At 44.3% G+C, this 17851-nt stretch overlaps 1 protein-coding gene across 4 annotated transcripts in view; it reads right to left on the bottom strand.

The window, feature by feature from the left end:
• Positions 1 to 16574, bottom strand: part of LOC137380151 (POC1 centriolar protein homolog A-like) — a 149208-nt gene extending 132634 nt beyond the window's left edge. For 2 of the 4 annotated variants that reach the window (XM_068051868.1, XM_068051866.1), the window contains exons 1-3: positions 16429 to 16541; positions 12229 to 12313; positions 3013 to 3184 (exon numbers count right to left, since the gene is read on the bottom strand). In XM_068051868.1, coding sequence (XP_067907969.1) covers positions 3013 to 3184; positions 12229 to 12313; positions 16429 to 16443 — 272 coding nt within the window. In that variant the 5' untranslated portion in view covers positions 16444 to 16541. Of the gene's footprint in view, positions 1 to 3012; positions 3185 to 12228; positions 12314 to 16428 lie in introns of all 4 variants that reach the window. The other 2 variants (XM_068051870.1, XM_068051867.1) reach the window with 2 other exon arrangements.
• Positions 16575 to 17851: the final 1277 nt, after the last annotated feature.

Raw genomic sequence — 17851 nt, forward strand, 5'->3', positions numbered from 1 at the left:
GTGTGCGTGTTTGAGAGTGTGCGTGTTTGAGAGTGTGCGTGTTTGAGAGTGTGCGTGTTTGAGAGTGTGCGTGTTTGAGAGTGTGCGTGCGCGTGTTTGTGAGTGTGCGTGTTTGTGCGTGTGCGTGCGTGTTTGAGAGTGTGCGTGTGCGTGTTTGTGCGTGTGCGTGTGCGTGTTTGTGCGTGTGCGTGTTTGTGCGTGTGCGTGTTTGTGCGTGTGCGTGTTTGTGCGTGTGCGTGTTTGTGCGTGTGCGTGTTTGTGCGTGTGCGTGTGCGTGTTTGTGAGTGTGCGTGTGCGTGTTTGTGAGTGTGCGTGTTTGTGAGTGTGCGTGTTTGTGAGTGTGCGTGTTTGTGAGTGTGCGTGTTTGAGAGTGTGCGTGTTTGAGAGTGTGCGTGTTTGAGAGTGTGCGTGCGCGTGTTTGAGAGTGTGCGTGCGCGTGTTTGAGAGTGTGCGTGCGCGTGTTTGAGAGTGTGCGTGTTTGTGAGTGTGCGTGTGCGTGTTTGTGAGTGTGCGTGTGCGTGTGCGTGTTTGTGAGTGTGCGTGTTTGTGAGTGTTTGTGAGTGTGCGTGTGCGTGTTTGTGAGTGTGCGTGTTTGTGAGTGTGCGTGTGCGTGTGTGTGCGTGTGCGTGTTTGTGAGTGTGCGTGTTTGTGAGTGTGCGTGTTTGTGAGTGTGCGTGTTTGTGAGTGTGCGTGTTTGTGAGTGTGCGTGTTTGAGAGTGTGCGTGTTTGAGAGTGTGCGTGTGCGTGTTTGAGAGTGTGCGTGTGCGTGTTTGAGAGTGTGCGTGTGCGTGTTTGAGAGTGTGCGTGTGCGTGTTTGAGAGTGTGCGTGTTTGAGAGTGTGCGTGTGCGTGTTTGAGAGTGTGCGTGTGCGTGTTTGAGAGTGTGCGTGTGCGTGTTTGAGAGTGTGCGTGTGCGTGTTTGAGAGTGTGCGTGTGCGTGTTTGAGAGTGTGCGTGTGCGTGCGTGTGCGTGTGCGTGTGCGTGCGCGTGTGCGTGCGTGTGTGCGTTTGAGTGCGTGTGTGCGTTTGAGTGCGCGTGTGCGTTTGAGTGCGCGTGTGCGTTTGAGTGCGTGTGTGCGTGCGAGTGCGTGTGTGCGTGCGAGTGCGTGTGTGCGTGCGAGTGCGTGTGTGCGTGCGAGTGCGTGTGTGCGTGCGAGTGCGTGTGTGCGTGCGAGTGCGTGTGTGCGTGCGAGTGCGTGTGTGCGTGCGAGTGCGTGCGTGTGCGTGCGTGCGAGTGCGTGCGCGTGCGTGCGTGCGAGTGCGTGCGTGCGAGTGCGTGCGTGCGAGTGCGTGCGAGTGCGTGCGTGCGAGTGCGTGCGAGTGCGTGCGTGCGAGTGCGTGCGTGCGAGTGCGTGCGTTTGAGTGCGTGCGTGCGAGTGCGTGTGTTTGAGTGCGTGTGTTTGAGTGCGTGTGTTTGAGTGCGTGTGTTTGAGTGCGTGTGTTTGAGTGCGTGTGTTTGAGTGCGTGTGTTTGAGTGCGTGTGTTTGAGTGCGTGTGTTTGAGTGCGTGTGTTTGAGTGCGTGTGTTTGAGAGTGCGTGTGTTTGTGAGTGCGTGTGTTTGTGAGTGTGTGAGCGAGTGTGTGAGCGAGTGTGTGAGCGAGTGTGTGAGCGAGTGTGTGAGCGAGTGAGTGTGCGAGTGAGTGTGTGTGTGAGTGTGTGTGTGTGTGTGAGTGTGAGTGTGAGTGAGTGCACGTGCGTGAAGGGACTAAGGTAATAAGAGACTTTAAAAATTGGTTAAGGTAGAAAAGAGGACTTTTTAAAATTTAATGTTGGATATTTTAAAATGTGATCTATGTGCTATAGTTTTACTTCATTACTAGTTAAGACTTGTTTTATAATAAACTGTTAATTTTGTTGCTCAATAAAGAAACCTGATTAGTGTGTTCTATTCTGGGGAAAAACAGTGTATCCGATTGACTGTTTCAACAAGTGGAAGATTTAAAGAATATGTTGTGATTTGTGGAGAAGTGGGACTGAATTAACAGTGCACTCCTCCCGCCTTGGTCGTAACACTACCGCTATCTCTAACTTTCCACAACCTCCTCAGACATCCTTGGAGCTGACTTTCCTCATGTATAGTTCATCAACTCTACAGAGAATCCAGCCTCCTCCAATCTTTCTCAACAACCCCAGATCAACCACTGGTTACCCCCATTGATCAAGCTTTTATTGCAATGACTTCATTATCAAATCTAGCGCTCTGCCTCTTGTCCAGGTAAGTTAGGTTATGCGCTTGTGTCCAATTATGTTCATGCATACAGGTGGCCATAGAGAAACTAAGCTCCCACTGCCATTCTACTTCGGCCACATCCTAGTCCTGCTCCACTCTTTGTTCCTCTCCCTCTTCATTAATCCTTACATGCCTTTTCCTATCCATATATGCTAAATGATAAACATTTAAAAAGAGCAGGAACACACAGAGGTCCAGATACATAAATCTCAGAGTGGGAGGACAAATCGACAAAATTGTTTCAAAAAAATGTGACAATAGGTTTTATAGACTGCAAAAGCAAAGAGATGATGTTAAAATCTATACAAATTATTTGTCAGGTCACAGTTAAAATAGCGCGCCCAGTTTTAACTACCATTAGGAAAGGCGTCAAGACGGCGAAGAGGGTGCAGCAAAGATTCAGTAATATGTTACCAGGGATGAAAATCTTAGTTTAAAAGGAAATATTTGAGAAATTGATGTTCTTTTCATTCAAACAAAGACAACCAGAAGATCTGAGAGATGTTCAACATTATGAGCCTTTTTGACGAGTTAAATAAGGAAAACTTTTTCAGTGATCGTATCTTTAAGATCATCACACAAAAAACAAATTAGGAGAATTTTGTTCCAAGGTGTAGACATATTTAAGTATCAGAAACTTTTCTGCTTGCAATCAATAAAAACTGACAGATACATTAAAACAGGAACCAAGCTGAAGCAAAATCCACAGCTCCAGAGCAATAATAGGTATCAACAAATTCATGCCCTCTCATACATCACACAAGTACAAAAAATACTGCCTTACACACTAGGAACCCAGAGGCGGACTGTTTTATCTCGGGATGCAGAAGCCACTAAGTGACCAGAGGGAGAGAACTGGACTGAGAGGACGGCATCTTTGTGACCTACAAATCGATAGGCTCTCATCTGCAGTTTCAAATTCCAGATCATGACACAGGAATCCATCGATCCAGTTGCTGTTAAAAGAAAACAACTTTTTAAGTTTTGTTTCAAACCTGCAACATAACTTGTACATTTTCATTGTTTAAAATTATGCATTAAAAGCAGTCTCCTTCAACTCCCTTTCCTACATTTGTATACCGAGTACATGACCAACAAATTCCATAATTCTCCGATGTTATAATTTCTATGATTCTATGAAAACTATGCCTCATACCACAAATCTAGCAATTTTGATCAGTGTATAAAAAACTGAAATAGAAATTGGTGTTATACCCATGTTTTGGATCAGGATCTCTTTGCTTGTTTCAGGAACAGAGACTTCCCAGAAGTCCCGCAGTTGGCTGTACTACTCTTTTCTCTCACCAGCTTTCTCGCCTCCTATTCTTTCCTCTCTTGATGGCATTGATTTCTTACACAGTTACTTTGGCCATTATTCATCACAATCAAGTCATAGAGTCAGAGAGAGGTACAGCACTGAAACAAGCTCTTCGACCCACCGAGTCTGTGCCGACCAACAACCACCCATTTATACTAATCCTACATTAATTCCACTCAGTTGCATTAAACTGCTACAGAAAAGTTGAAGAATAAAAAAAAAAGACAGACCACCTGGCATCCACCTTGGCACCAGAAACCGACAAAGGCACACCCTGCCTAGTTGACCCTGCAAAGTTCTCTTCACTAACATCTGAGAACTTGTGCAAAAATTGGGAGAGTTGTCCCACAGACTAGTTAAGCAACAGACTGACATAGTTATACTCACCGAATCGTATCTTGAAGCCAAAGTCCCAGACTCCTCCATTATGATCCTGCGCGAGTCCTGAACACCAGCAGGATAGACCCACCAGAGGTGGCAGAACAGTGGTACAAGAGGGAATGGCCCTGGGAGCCTTTAACACTGACTCCAAATGACATGAAATCTCAGGGCATCAGATCAAACACAGGCAAGGAAACCTACTGCTGATTACCATCTACCGCCTTCCCTCAGCTGATGAATCAGTGCTCCTCCAAGTAGAACAGCACATGGAAGAAGCATTGAGGGTAGCAACGGCACAGAATGTACACTGGATAGGGGACTTCAATGTCCATCACCAAGAGTGACTTGGTAGCATCACTATGATCGAACTGGCCAGGTCCTGAAGGTCTGCCAGACTGTGCGTGTGGCAGGTGGTGAAAGAACTAACAAAAGGAATACCACTACTTGACCTCGTCGTCAACAAACACCTGTTGCAGATGCACCTGTCCATGACACTATTGGTAGGTGTGACCACCGCATAGCCCTTGTGGAGATAGAATCATAGAAAGTTTAAGGCACAGAAAGAGGCCACTTGGCCCATTGTGCCTGTGCCAGCCAAAAAGCAACCTATCTATTCTAATCCCACCTTCCAGCATTTGGTCCATAGCCCTGTAAATTACAGCACTTGAGGTGCATATCCAGACTCCTTTTGAATGAGTTGAGGGTTTCTGCCTCAACTACCCTTGCAGGCAGTGAGTTCCAGACCCCTACCACCCTCTGGGTGAAAAAGTTTGTCCTCATCTCCCCTCTAATTTTTCTACCAATCACTTTAAATCTGTGCCCCCTAGTCACTGACCTCTTTGCTAAGGGTGACTAGGCCCTTCACCTCCACTCTATCCAGACCCCTCAGAATTTTGTACATTTCAATCAGATCCCCCCCTCAGCCTTCTCTGTTCCAAGGAGAACCCCAGCCTACCCAATCTTTCTTCATGGCTGCATTTTTCCAGTCCTGGCAACATACTCGTAAATCTCCTCTGTAGTACCCTCTCTAGTGCAATTACATCCTTTCTGTGATGAGGTGACCAGAACCGAACATAGTACTCAACTTGCAACCTAACCAATGAGTTATACAATTCCAGCATAACCTCCCTGCTCTTATATTCTATACCTCAGCTAATAAAGGAAAGATTCCATATGCTTTTTTAACCACCTTATCGACCTATCCCACTACCTTCAGGGATCTTTGGACATTCATTCCAAGGTCCCTCACTTCCTCTATACTTCTTGGCATTTTCCCACTAATTGTGTATTCCTTAGCCTTGTTTGACCTCCCCAAGTGCATCACCTCACACTTTTCTGGGTTGAATTCCATTTGCCATTTTCCTGCCCATCTGACCAGACCATCACTATCTTCCTGCAGCCTACAGGTATCCTCCTCACTATCTACTACATGGCCAATCTTTGTGTCATCTGCAAACTTCTTGATCATCCCTCTACATTTACACCAAAATCGTTAATATATACCACAAAAAGCAGGGGACCCAGTACTGAGCCCTGTGGAACACCACTGGAAACAGCCCTCCAGTCGCAAACACACCCATCAACAATTACCCTTTGTTTCCTGCCAGAGCCAATTTTGTATCCGCCTTACTGCATTTCCCTGGATCCCATGAGATTTAATTTTTTTTAACCACTCTGCCATATGGGACCTTATCAAAAGCCTTGCTAAAATCCATGTAGACCACATCAACTGCACTACCCTCATCTATCTTCCTTGTTACTTCTTCAAAAAATTCAATCAAGTTGCTCAAACAAGATCTTCCCTTAACAAATCCATGCTGACTATCCTTGATTAACCTGTGCCTTTCTAAGTGACAGTTTATCCTGTCTCTCAGAACAGATTCCAATAATTTGCCCACTACTGAGGTTAGACTGACTGGCCTGTAATTATTCGGTCTATCCCCCCCTCCTTTTTTAAACAGAATTACAACTTTAGCAGTTCTCCAATCCTCTGCCAACCCAACGGTATCCAGTGAGGACTGGAAAATAATGGTCAGATCTTCTGCTATTTCCCCTCTTGCTTATTTTAACAGCCTAGGGTACATTTCATCTGGCCCTCGTGCCTTATCAACTTTCAAGGATGTTGATCCTATTAATATTTCCTTTCTCCCTGTTTATCACATCCAATACTTCACACTCCTCCTCCTTACTACAATATCTGCATCGTCCCCCTCTTTTGAAGACAGATGCGAAGCATTCATTAAGAACCATACCAACATCTTTCACCCCTACACATAGGTTACCTTTTTAGTCTTTTATGGGCCCTACTCTCTCCTTAGTTACCCTTTAATCCTTAATGTATCGATAAAACATCTTTAGGTTCACCTTGATTTTGGATAATGTTCCATCAAGGACCCTCCATCATACTGTGTGACAATATCATTGTGGTAAATGGGACAGACTCAAAACAGATCTAGCAGCTCAAAACTGGGCATCCATGAGGTGCTATGGGCAATCAGCAGCAGTGGAATTGCATTCAACCACAATCTGTAACCTAATGGCCCGGCATATCCCTCTCTCTATCCTTGCCATCAAGCCAGGGAACCACTCCTAGTTCAACAAGGAGCCTAGGACAGCATGCCATGAACAGCACCAGGAAAACCTAAAAATGAGGTGCCTACCTGTGAAGCTACAACACAGGACTACATGGATGTGAAACAGCAGAAGCAGCATGCTATAAACAGAGTTAAGCGATTCCACAACCAACAGATCAGATCAAAGCACCGCAGTCTTGCCATATCCAGTAGTGAATAGTACTGGACAACTAAGTAAATAACTGGAGGAGGAGAAGGCTTCACAAACATCCCCATCCTCAATGATGGGTGAGCCCAGCATGTCAATGCAAAGGACAAGGCTGAAGCATTTTCAACCATCTTCAGCCAGAAGTGCCAAGTGGAAGATCCATCTCAGCCTCCTCCTGAGGTTCAATTATCATAGATGCCAGTCTTCAGCCAATTCGATTCACTCTATGTGATATCAAGAAACGTCTGAAGGCACTGGATACAGAAAGGGCTATGGGCTCTAACAACTTCCCTGCTGTAGTATTGAAGACTTATGCTCCAAAACTAGTCGCGCCTTAGCCAAATTGTTGGAGAATAACACTGGCACCTACCCAACAACATACGAATTAGGAGAAGTAGGCCATTCGGCCCCTATAGCCTGCTCCGCCATTCAATAAGATCATAGCTGATCTGTTTGTGTCTCGAGTTCCACAGTCTCAACTACCCCCAATAACCTTACATTCTTGTTATACAAGGGAATCAATCAATCCTGCCTTAAAAATATTCAAAGGCCCCGCCTCCACCACCTTCTGATGCACAGAGTTCCAAAGTCACACAACCCTCAGAGTAAAAATTTCCCCTCATTTCTGTCCTAAAAGGGTGACCCCTAATTTTAAAAATGCCCCCTTGTTCTGGACTCACCCACAAGAGGAAACATCCTTTCCAAATCCACCTTGTCAAGATTGTTCAGGATCTTGTATACTTCAATCAAGTCTCCCCTCACTCTTCTAAACTCCAGTGAAAACAAGCCCAGTCTGTCCAACCTTTTCCTCACAAGACAACCAGCTCATTCCAGATATCAATCTAGTAAACCTCCTCTGAACCACCTTCATTTACATCCTTCCTTAAATAAGGAGACCAAAACTGCACAGTATTCCTGTATAACTGAAGTATAACATCCTTAGTTTTATTTTCAATTCCTCTTATAAAGGATAGCCTTCTTTATTACTTGCTGAACCTGCACAGTAACCTTTTGTGAATCATGCAATAGAACACCTAGATCCCTCTGCACCTCGGAATTCTGCAGTCGTTCTCCGTTTAAGTAATACTCTGCTTTTTTATTCTTCTTGCCAAAGTGAACAACTTCACATTTTCCCACATTATACTTCATCTGCCAGAGTTTTGCCCACTTACTCAACCTAGCTATAATCGGTCTGCTACCTCCTTATGTCCTCTTCACAACATACTTTCCCACCTATCTTAGTGTCATCTGCAAATTTAGCTACCATGCCATCGCTCCCCTCATCTAAGTTACTGATATAATTTGTTAAATGTCAAGGCCCCAGCACAGACCCCTGCGGACGCCACTTGTCGCATCCTGCCAATCAGAAAAGGATGCATTTATTCATACCGTCTGTTTTCTGCCAACCAGCCAGCCAATCTTCTATCCATGCTAATATGTTACCCCCTACACCATGAGCTCCGACTTTGCGCAATAACCTTTGATGTGGCACCTTGTCAAATGCCTTCTGGTAATCCAAGTACAGTATGTCAACGGGCTCCCCTTTATACACAGCGCATGTTAGAACTCTAATAAATTGGTTAAACATGATTTCCCTTTCACAAAACCATGCTATTACCGATTACCTTGAGTTTTTCTAAGCTGTAGCCTCCTTAATGATCGATTCTAACACTTTCCCCATGACAGACCTCAAGCTAACTGGCCTGTATAGTTACCTGTTTTCTGCCTCCCCCCACTTCTTGAAGAGAGGGGTTATATTTGCTACTTTCCAGTCTGATGGAATCTTTCCTGAATCTAGCAAATTTTGAAAAATTAACGCCAACGCATCAACTACCTCATTAGCCACCTCTCTGCACAGTGGCGCAGTGGTTAGCACCCAGCCTCACAGCTCCAGGGACCCGGGTTCGATTCTGGGTACTGCCTGTGTGGAGTTTGCAAGTTCTCCCTGTGTCTGCGTGGGTTTTCTCCGGGTGCTCCGGTTTCCTCCCACAAGCCAAAAGACTTGCAGGTTGGTAGGTAAATTGGCCTTTATAGATTGTCACTAGTGTAGGTAGATGGTAGGGAAATATAGGATCAAGTGGGGATGTTTGGTAGGAATATGGGATTAGTGTAGGATTATATAACTGGGTGGTTGATGGTCAGCACAGACTCGGTGGGCCGAAGGGCCTGTTTCAGTGCTGTATCTCTAATTAAGACCCTAAGGTGAAGCCCATCAGGACCCGGGGACTTGTCAGCCCGCAGCTCCATCAGTTTGGTCAGTACAGCTTCCCTGGTGATTGTAATTTCACCATGTTCTTCTCTTCCTTCCACCTCCTGATTTACAGCTATTACTGGAATGTTTTTGTATCCTCTATAGTGAAGACAGAAGCAAAATATTTGTTCATTTCATCCACCATTTCCTTATTATCTATTAACTCCCCATTCTCACTTGTCAGGCAAACCCCCACACCTGCCAAGACTGAGGCAGACATGATTTCACCACATGAACATTAAAACTTACAATTGCAAGCCCCTGGCTGGAAGGACATTTGCATAGTACCAGACAGTGTTGAAACAAAGGAACCAGTCCCCACCCCAATACACAAAAGAGACCTGGTCAAACCAGTCGGTCATGTGACCACCTGCTGGCCAACTAGGGGAGTTTTAAACTGGAAAAACAGAATTTGAACTCAGAACGCCGTGTGCTCCTGGAACTAAAGCAAGAATTGTAGCCTCTCCTGTCTGCCTGCTCCCATCTCCTTCCTATGGAACCGAATCTTCTGAAAACACGTGAAACTCAAAGAGAGAATCGTCTCCTACGTGAACAAGGTTCAAGAAGAACACTGGGCCCAGACGAAAGCAAGACTACTTACTAAAGGACTAAACCATGAGTTCACAGCACCGTAACAAGATATTGCCTCAAACTGTTCCACCTTATCTTTTCTTCTCTTTTCTGTCCCTATCTGCATGTGTATATCACGCGTGCATGCTAGCGTGGGCGTCTCGTATATCCGTAGGCGTAAACTGTATTAGAGTTTAAGTTTAAGGTTTAATAAATTTCATTTTTTCTTCTTTAAACCTGGGAAAATCTGGTGTGCTCATTTCTTTGCCTTATAATTGAAAACTGTGAACAAGGATTCACAAAAAGGGGAGCTCAAAACAGTGTATTTAAAATTAAACCCGGTTATAAGACCAGGTGAAGATAGTAACAGACCCCGAGACACCTTTCTCGTCTGGTTATAACACTCTCTAGAGGACCAATACTCACTTTACTTACTCTTTTCCGTTTTAAATATCTTTCGAAACTCTTGCTATCCGTTTTACACAATGTGCAAAAGTGCCCACCAATCTCTGATCCATGAAAAGGTAGACAAATTCAATGCAGCCAATTACCGCCCCATCAGTCTACTGCCGATCATCAGCAAAATGATGAAAGGGGTCACTGACAGTGCCATCAAGCGGCGCATACTTAGCAATAACCTGCTCACTGGTATTGTGCTTGGGTTCCACCAGGGCCACTCAGCTCCATATGTCGTTACAGCCTTGGTACAAACATGGACAAAAGAGCTGAATTCAAGAAGTGAGGGGACAGTGACTGCCTTTGACATCAAGACATGATTTAACCGAGTGTGACATAAAGGAGCAAAAGCAAAATTGAAGTCAATGAGAATCGGCGGGGGGGGGGGGGGGGGGGGGAGGGGGAGAGGGTGGGGGGAACTCTCCACCATTTGGAGTCATACCTAGCACAAAGGATGATGATTGTGGTTGTTGCAGGCCAATCATCTCAGCCCCAGGACATCGCTGCAGGAGCTCCACAGGCTAGTGTCTTAGGCCCAACCATCTTTAGCTACTTCATCAATGACCTTCCCTCCATAAGGTCAGAAGTGGGATTGTTCACCGATGACTGCACAATGTTCAGTACCATTCGCGACTCCTCAGATACCGAAGCAATCTGTGCACGCATGCAGGAAGGCCTGGACAACCTTCAGGCTTGGGCTGATAAGTGGCAAGTAATGCTCACACTACACAAGTGCCAGGCAATGACCATCTCCAACAAGAGAGAATCTAACCATTTCCCTTTGACATTCAATGACATTACCATCGCTGAATCCCCCATCAATATCCTTGGGGGGGGTTCCATTTCCAGAAACTTAACTGGACAAGCCAATTAAGCATTATGAATACAGCAGGTCAGGAGCTGGGAATTCTGCAGTGAATAAGTCACCTCCTGACTCCTCAAAGCCTGTCCGCCACCTACAAGGCGCAAGTCAGGAGAGCGATGGAATATTCTCCACTTGCCTGGAACAGTGCAGCTCCAACAACACTCAAGGAGCTCGACAACATCCAGGACAAAGCAGCCCGCTTGAACGGCACCCCATCCACCACCTTAAACATTCATTCCCTCCACTACTCGCACACAGTGACAGCAGCGTGTACCATCTAGAAGATGCAGCAACTCACCAAGGCTCCCTCAACAGCACCTACCAAACTCACAACCTCTAGAAGAGGAAGGCAGCAGACGCCTGGGAACACCACCACCTGCAAGTTCCCCTCCAAGTCACACACCATCCTGACTTGGAATTATATTACCGATCCTTCACTGTGCTGGGTCAAAATTGTGGAGCTCCCTCCCTAACAGCACTGTGGGTCTACCTACACCATATGGACTGTAACAGTTCAAGAAGGTGGCTCACCACCACCTTCTCAAGGGCAATTAGTGAAGGGCAATACATGCTGGCCTTGCCAGCCATGCTCACATGCCAAGAACAAATTTTAAAAAATGTGGCCTATGAGACTTCTAATAAGATACGAAAGATAATTATATTCGGATGATAACAATGCTGTGATTTTTGCATCTGTCATGAGTATTAATTTTTTTTCTTCTACATTATTTAAGTCTTTGTACTTATCCTTTGTAATTGGTTATCCTCTAGATAGTTGGATAGTAAAAATGTGGGGTCGCAGTTATTCCCAAATTTGCTTTCATAGCTTTTGGACCAGAGCAGAAGGCACACAGAACCTTTCCTAATGACATAAAGTAAATGGTATAGTGTCTACTTTACTGAAGATTGTGTACATAATTTTCCAAAGATGTGACCTTGGGCCACAATTTTGATTCTTGATTGTATTTTTTTATATTCTAACAGTTGCTGTCACCAAAGCCAAAGTCTGGACCTACAGTGATGGCGGCCTAGTTCAGAATGCCCAGTCGAGGATTTGGATGTTTTGATTATCCATGATTGACAGTGATGTTGGCTAAGCTCTGACATGGTGAAATAATTCTGGGATTTTGTCTGATGTTCGAATACATTTCCTACATTGCACTTCAAAAGTACTTAATTGGCTATAAAACACTTTGGAACAACCCATGGTCATGAAAGGTGCTATATAAATGCAAGTCTTTCTTTCTAAGTACCTTGATCTCTAAAAGACCCCAATGCCTTTTCCCTCAACACACAAGTTGTCACATATCCCATCCCTTAACATTATGCTTGCCCCAAAAGATTTTTAAAAATAGTTTATTTGGGAATTGCAACATACCTAACTGCTTCATGTTAGAGTTGAAGTCAATACTTGTGACAGTGTCGCGATGGCCTTTAAAGTGGCGTTCTAATGTTGGATCTTCCTACAAAGTACGAAAGAAACCTTATAATATTTGTAGATACGGTGTTAGAAACATCAAGTGCACCATTCAATAATCGTTGCTACAGTATGTTACTTTTTAAATGACTGAGCACGTCACATCTTCATGTAAGAGAAAGAATTTCCCAATGAAAATTGATTTTCTAATGATTTCATAGACACATCCCTTGCCCAAAACCTTCAATCTGTGTCCCCTAGTCCTTGTACCATCAGCTAATGGGAACAGCTTTTATTTGTTTATCTTATCAAAACCTGTCATAATCTCGTACACCTTTATCAAATCACCCCTCAATCTCCTTTGCTCCAAGGAAAACAACACCAGTTACTCCAACCTAACCTTTATCTAAAAGCTCTCATCCCTGGAATCATTCTGATAAATCTCCCATGCACCCTCTCAAGGACCCTCACATCCTTCCTAGAGTATGGTGACCAGAACTGGATGCAATACTCTAGTCACGGCCTAATCAGAGCTTTATAAAGGTTCAACAAAACTTCCCTGATTTTGTACTCAATACCTCTATTTATGAAGCCCAAGATCCTATATTTTGCTAATTACTGTCTTAATCTGTCCTGTCACCTTCAAACACATAAACCCCTAGGTTCCTCTGTCCCTGAACACTCTAGAACTGTGCAATTTAGTCTATATTGTCTCTCCTTATCCTATCTGCCACTTGCCTGCTCATTCTGCTAGCCTGTCTGTCCTATTGCAGTCGATTGGTATCATTCTCACTGTCTGCCACACCTCCAAGTTTGGTATCATTGGAAAATTTTGCAATTTTACTCTGTATTCCAATATCCAAGTCAATTATATATCAAAAAAAGCAGTGGCCCCAGCACTGAACCATGGGGAACACCACTGTCTACCATCCTCCAGTCTGAAAAACAACCATTTACCATGACTCGCTGTTTTCCAAACTTACGCCAATTTTTTATCCAAGCTGACAGTGACCCTCCAATTCATGAGGCCCAATTTTGTTAACCAGTCTTTTATGTGGTACTTGTCAAATGCTTTCTTAAAATCCATGCAGACAACATCCATTGCTTTCCCTTTATCAACCTTCTCTGTTACTTCATCAAAAAATTCAATTAGTCAAGCCGATCTGCCTTTTACAAATCCATGCTGGCTCTCCTTTACTAAATCAAACCTCTTCAAGTGCCTGTTGATTTTTTTTCTTGATTATTGTTCCTAAAATCTTACCAACCACTGGTGTTAAACTAACCAGCCTGTAGTTACTAGGAATGTCCTTACACCCTATCTTGAATAAGGGTGTCACATTTGTCATTCTCCAATTCTTTGACACTTCCCCAATCCCTTGGGAAGATTGGAAGAATACAGTAAGCCCTTCTGCTATCTTCACTCCCATTTCCTTTAGCAACCTGGGATGAAAGCCATCAGGAAACTTATCCACTCTTAAGCATTGACAGCCTATCCAGTACATCCTTTCTATCAATTTTTACCCATCAATTACCTCTACCATCAGCCCTGCTACCAATATTTTGTCAGCGTCCTCTTCCTTAGTAGACAACAATACAAAGCCCTGCACCTCCAAGCATATTTGGAACAATTTTTTTCCTCTGTTTAAAACAGTGTGCCTTTAAGACTGAGAGAAGCTTTTATATTGTGTGCCAGCTGCACCTGTTTCCTAGGTCCAGCAGGAGAGACAAGACACATGGTGTACTGTAACTTTTAACTGTGGGTAAAGACTAGCTTTAACCTGTTTGAATTGGAGAAAAATGAAGCATGCTGCACACTGAAGGAAGAACTGTCCATTTCTCAGCAAAAAAATCTACATTGAGCGCAGACTGTGTTTGCCTAAGGGGGGAAAAACCCTGCAAAAGAACAATTTGCACTGTTGGAGGTAGTAAATTTCATTTTACTTCGAAACTCTAAGAAGTCTGCTACAGAAGTAACCCTCCCTATTGCCTGTTTGTGTTTGCTGGAATTTTCAGTGAAGTTTCTACTAAAAGACTGCCAATTTTAAAATCCAAGTAGATCTATTGCTGTGCTTCTCATGAAAGAACTGTATGACGCCTGCTGCAGTTTGAAACACTTTGAATGCCCACCTATTAAAGACTGTTTTGTCGAGTGGTATCTGATTACTCTACTCTGGGACACCTCATCAACTGGGAACGCAACTTAGCAGGACTTACAAAAGAACTACTTATTTTTATTCCTAAGAAACACCATTTTTAAAACCAGTTAACCATTGTTAGTTTTTGAATGTATGTGTCTATGCATTGGGGGGGGGGGATGCTTAGGGTAAATAAGTAGTTTTCAGGTCTTCAGACATAAATTTATCTTAATAGTGTTGATTTAGTTTATTAATAAATAGCTAATTTGTTGTTGTCTAAAGATACCTGGTTTGGTATATTTTATTATGGGGGTTAACAAAGTGTTTAATTTGGCTGTTTTCCAGTTTGTGGGAAACTTTAATAATATGCTATGACCTGTGAAGTGATGGGAATTGACAGTGCATTGCTCCCGCCTCAGTCGTACCAATATAATCGCCTTCTTTGGCCCTAATAGGGCCCACCCCACCTCTTACTATTAAAAGCCAGCAGAGGATTTTTGGGTTCCCCTTAATGATAATTGCCATTCTCAGAATCAGAGAATTGTTACAGCACAGGAGGCCATTCGGCCTGTCATGCCTACACTGGCTCTCCGAAGGAGCAATTCATAGTGCCACTTCCTGGCCTTCTCCCCATTGCTGTGCACATTCCTTTCCAGATAACAATCCAATTCCCTCTTGAATACCTTGATTGAACCTGCCTTCATCAAACTCTCAGGCAGTTCATTCCAGATCCCACACACTCGTTGTGTGAAAAAGTGTTTCCTCATGTTGCTATTGTGTAAACATATTAATTAATTTTAAATTCCACCAGTTGTCATGGTGGGATCTGAACCCATAAATCCAGGTCATTAGCCTTGGATTACTACTTCAGTAACATTACCATTATGCCACAGTCTCCTGATAATCCAGGATTGCCTCGTTCCTAGTTGGACCAAAAACATACTGGTCAAGGAAGTTCTCCTGAACACATTTCAGAAATTCCTTCCTCTCCTGACCTTTTACTCCAACGTTATCCCTAATGATATTTGGGTAAATTAAAGCCCCTCACTATCACCACCCTATAGTTCTTGCACATCCCTGGGATTTCCCTACAGATTTGCTCCTCTATCTCTCTCACTATTTGGAGGCTTATAGAATACTCCCAGTAGCGTGATCAAACTTTTTTTGCTTCTTAACTCTAACCTGTCTTTGGCCCCGAAAGGACATCCTTCCTCCCTTTCCAACACTACAATGTGCCACCTCCCATTTTTCCTTCCCTATCTTTTCTGAACACTTTGTACGCTTGAACATTAAGCACCCAGTCTTCATTTTTAAGGCACGATAGGAGAGAAACCATAGAAGGAAGCAAATGCCAGTCTGGGTGCACAAGGGGAAAGGAGGGAACTGATGGAGGCAGCTGAATGGATGCTCTCAACATTAGTTTCAAAGCATTCCCTAAGCTCCTCACACTTGTTGCTGGAAAGGAGCTAGAAAAAGGGGTTTAAGGAGACAGTTGGTTGCAGGGAAATAAAAAGCCAGGAATTATCTTTGCATTCCAGGATGCTCCCGAACTAGTGAACAGTTTTGGCACAGGGACCTCACACTGCCGGATGTGGCCCTGCCAGATCTGGCAATGAATGGCGAACCCAGTGGGCCATTACTGGCATAAAACATGTTGTATAATGACACACACCTACAACAATGGGAAGGCCTCAGGTTGGTTCCCCAAACTACAATTTAAATATGAGCATCAGTGAACCTGCAGACTTTATGCCCCTTAGTTGTGTTTATTATGGGAGACTGGTCAATGTAAAAAAAAAAATGCAAACACAGCGTCCACGGTGCAACATGTCAATCCGGCCAGTCCCGGCAGCTCCAGCCTGCCAGTGGCAGGTCAGGGCCAGCTGCAGGTTTCCCCTGGGCCCGAGCATCAAGCCAGAGCCAGGCTTAAACCGAGCGGCAGGCCGCAGCACACCGAACCCTCAGCTCGGAAAGAGGGAGCTGGACGCGGGCCATCTCTGCAATCCCCGATCGGTCAGTCACCTACCAGCACGGAGCTCATGTTGTCTCTTCAGGTTGAGTCCGGGTGAAATCAGCCGCGCGACCTCACATCCAACGCTCCCTCCGTCTCCTTGGTTACCCGCCGCCACCAACCAGAAACGCTCCGTTCCCGCGCGCAACCCCGCCGCCGCCGCCAGGCCACGCCCCTCCCTTTAAGGCGAAGGCACACTGCGCATTTACTTTAGCCGATTTATAAGTCAATTGCTTAAAAGACGACGCTTTTGAAAGGATGCAAAATTTTCAATTCACGCTCTTCTCCGAAGCAACATTTTTGCATCCTCCGCAACTTTCTTTTATACACTATACTTCACTGAAGCATTTTGTATCAAAAGAATAATCCAAACTTTCTGATGAAATGTCACTGACTTGAAACGTTATCTCTGCTTCTCTCTCCACAGATGCTGCCAGACCTGCTGAGTATTTCCAGCGCTTTTTTGTCTTTATTCCAAACTTTCAGCCGCCCCGTAGTCCCAGCAGCTTTTGGTTCTGTTTGGATTTCTTGCCATCATCCAAATTGTCCACAAGTTCATCAGTGTTAGCACTCCATAAGTAACTGCAAGAAAATGCAAACAATGCTATTATTGTGAATGGCTCACTTTCAACAACAACAACAACAACAAAAAACTTCTTGAAGGGAAACCAACAATTAAAACAGAAAGTGCTGGAAATACTCAGCAGGTCATAGAGAGATAGGCCCTGAAACAGGCCCTTCAGCCCACCGAGTCTGTGCTGACCATCAACCATCCATTTATACTAATCCTACATCAATCCCATTTCCCTCTCACATCCCCACAATTCTCCTACCACCGACCTACACTAGAGCCAATTTACCTGTCAACCCACAAGTCTTTGGCATGTGGGAGAAAACCAGAGCACCCGGAGGAAACCCACACAGTCACAGGGAGAACTTGCAAACTCCGCACAGACAGTACCCAGAACCAAACCTGGGTCGCTAGAACTATGAGGCTGCGGTGCTAACCACTGCATCACTGTGCCACCCTAGCTCATGCAGCATCAGGTCACTGACCTGAAACGTTAACTCTGCTTCTCTCTCCACATATGCTCCTTGACCTGCTGAGTATTTCCGGCACTTTCTGTTTTTATTTCAGATTTCCAGCATCTGCAGTATTTTGCTTTTAATTAAAACTCCAAAATGCGAACCTTTAGTTATGTCAAGTTTAAAAGAAACAATACTCAGTGGGAAGGTAAGAGAACAGTAGGGAAGTAACCCAGGTGTAAACCCACATGCGAACTTAGAACATTAGCAAAAGTTGACCAACAATTTCGAAAAACATCTCAATGAATCAAGGACAGTCCTGAACGAAAAAAAAATCTTCAAGACAAGTGCAAACAAATTATATTGTAAGTGAAATGGTTCTGGGCTAGCTCTTTCCTATGGATGAACTCAA

Source organism: Heterodontus francisci, chromosome 19 (assembly GCF_036365525.1).
Source record: "Heterodontus francisci isolate sHetFra1 chromosome 19, sHetFra1.hap1, whole genome shotgun sequence".
NCBI lineage: Eukaryota > Metazoa > Chordata > Chondrichthyes > Heterodontiformes > Heterodontidae > Heterodontus > Heterodontus francisci.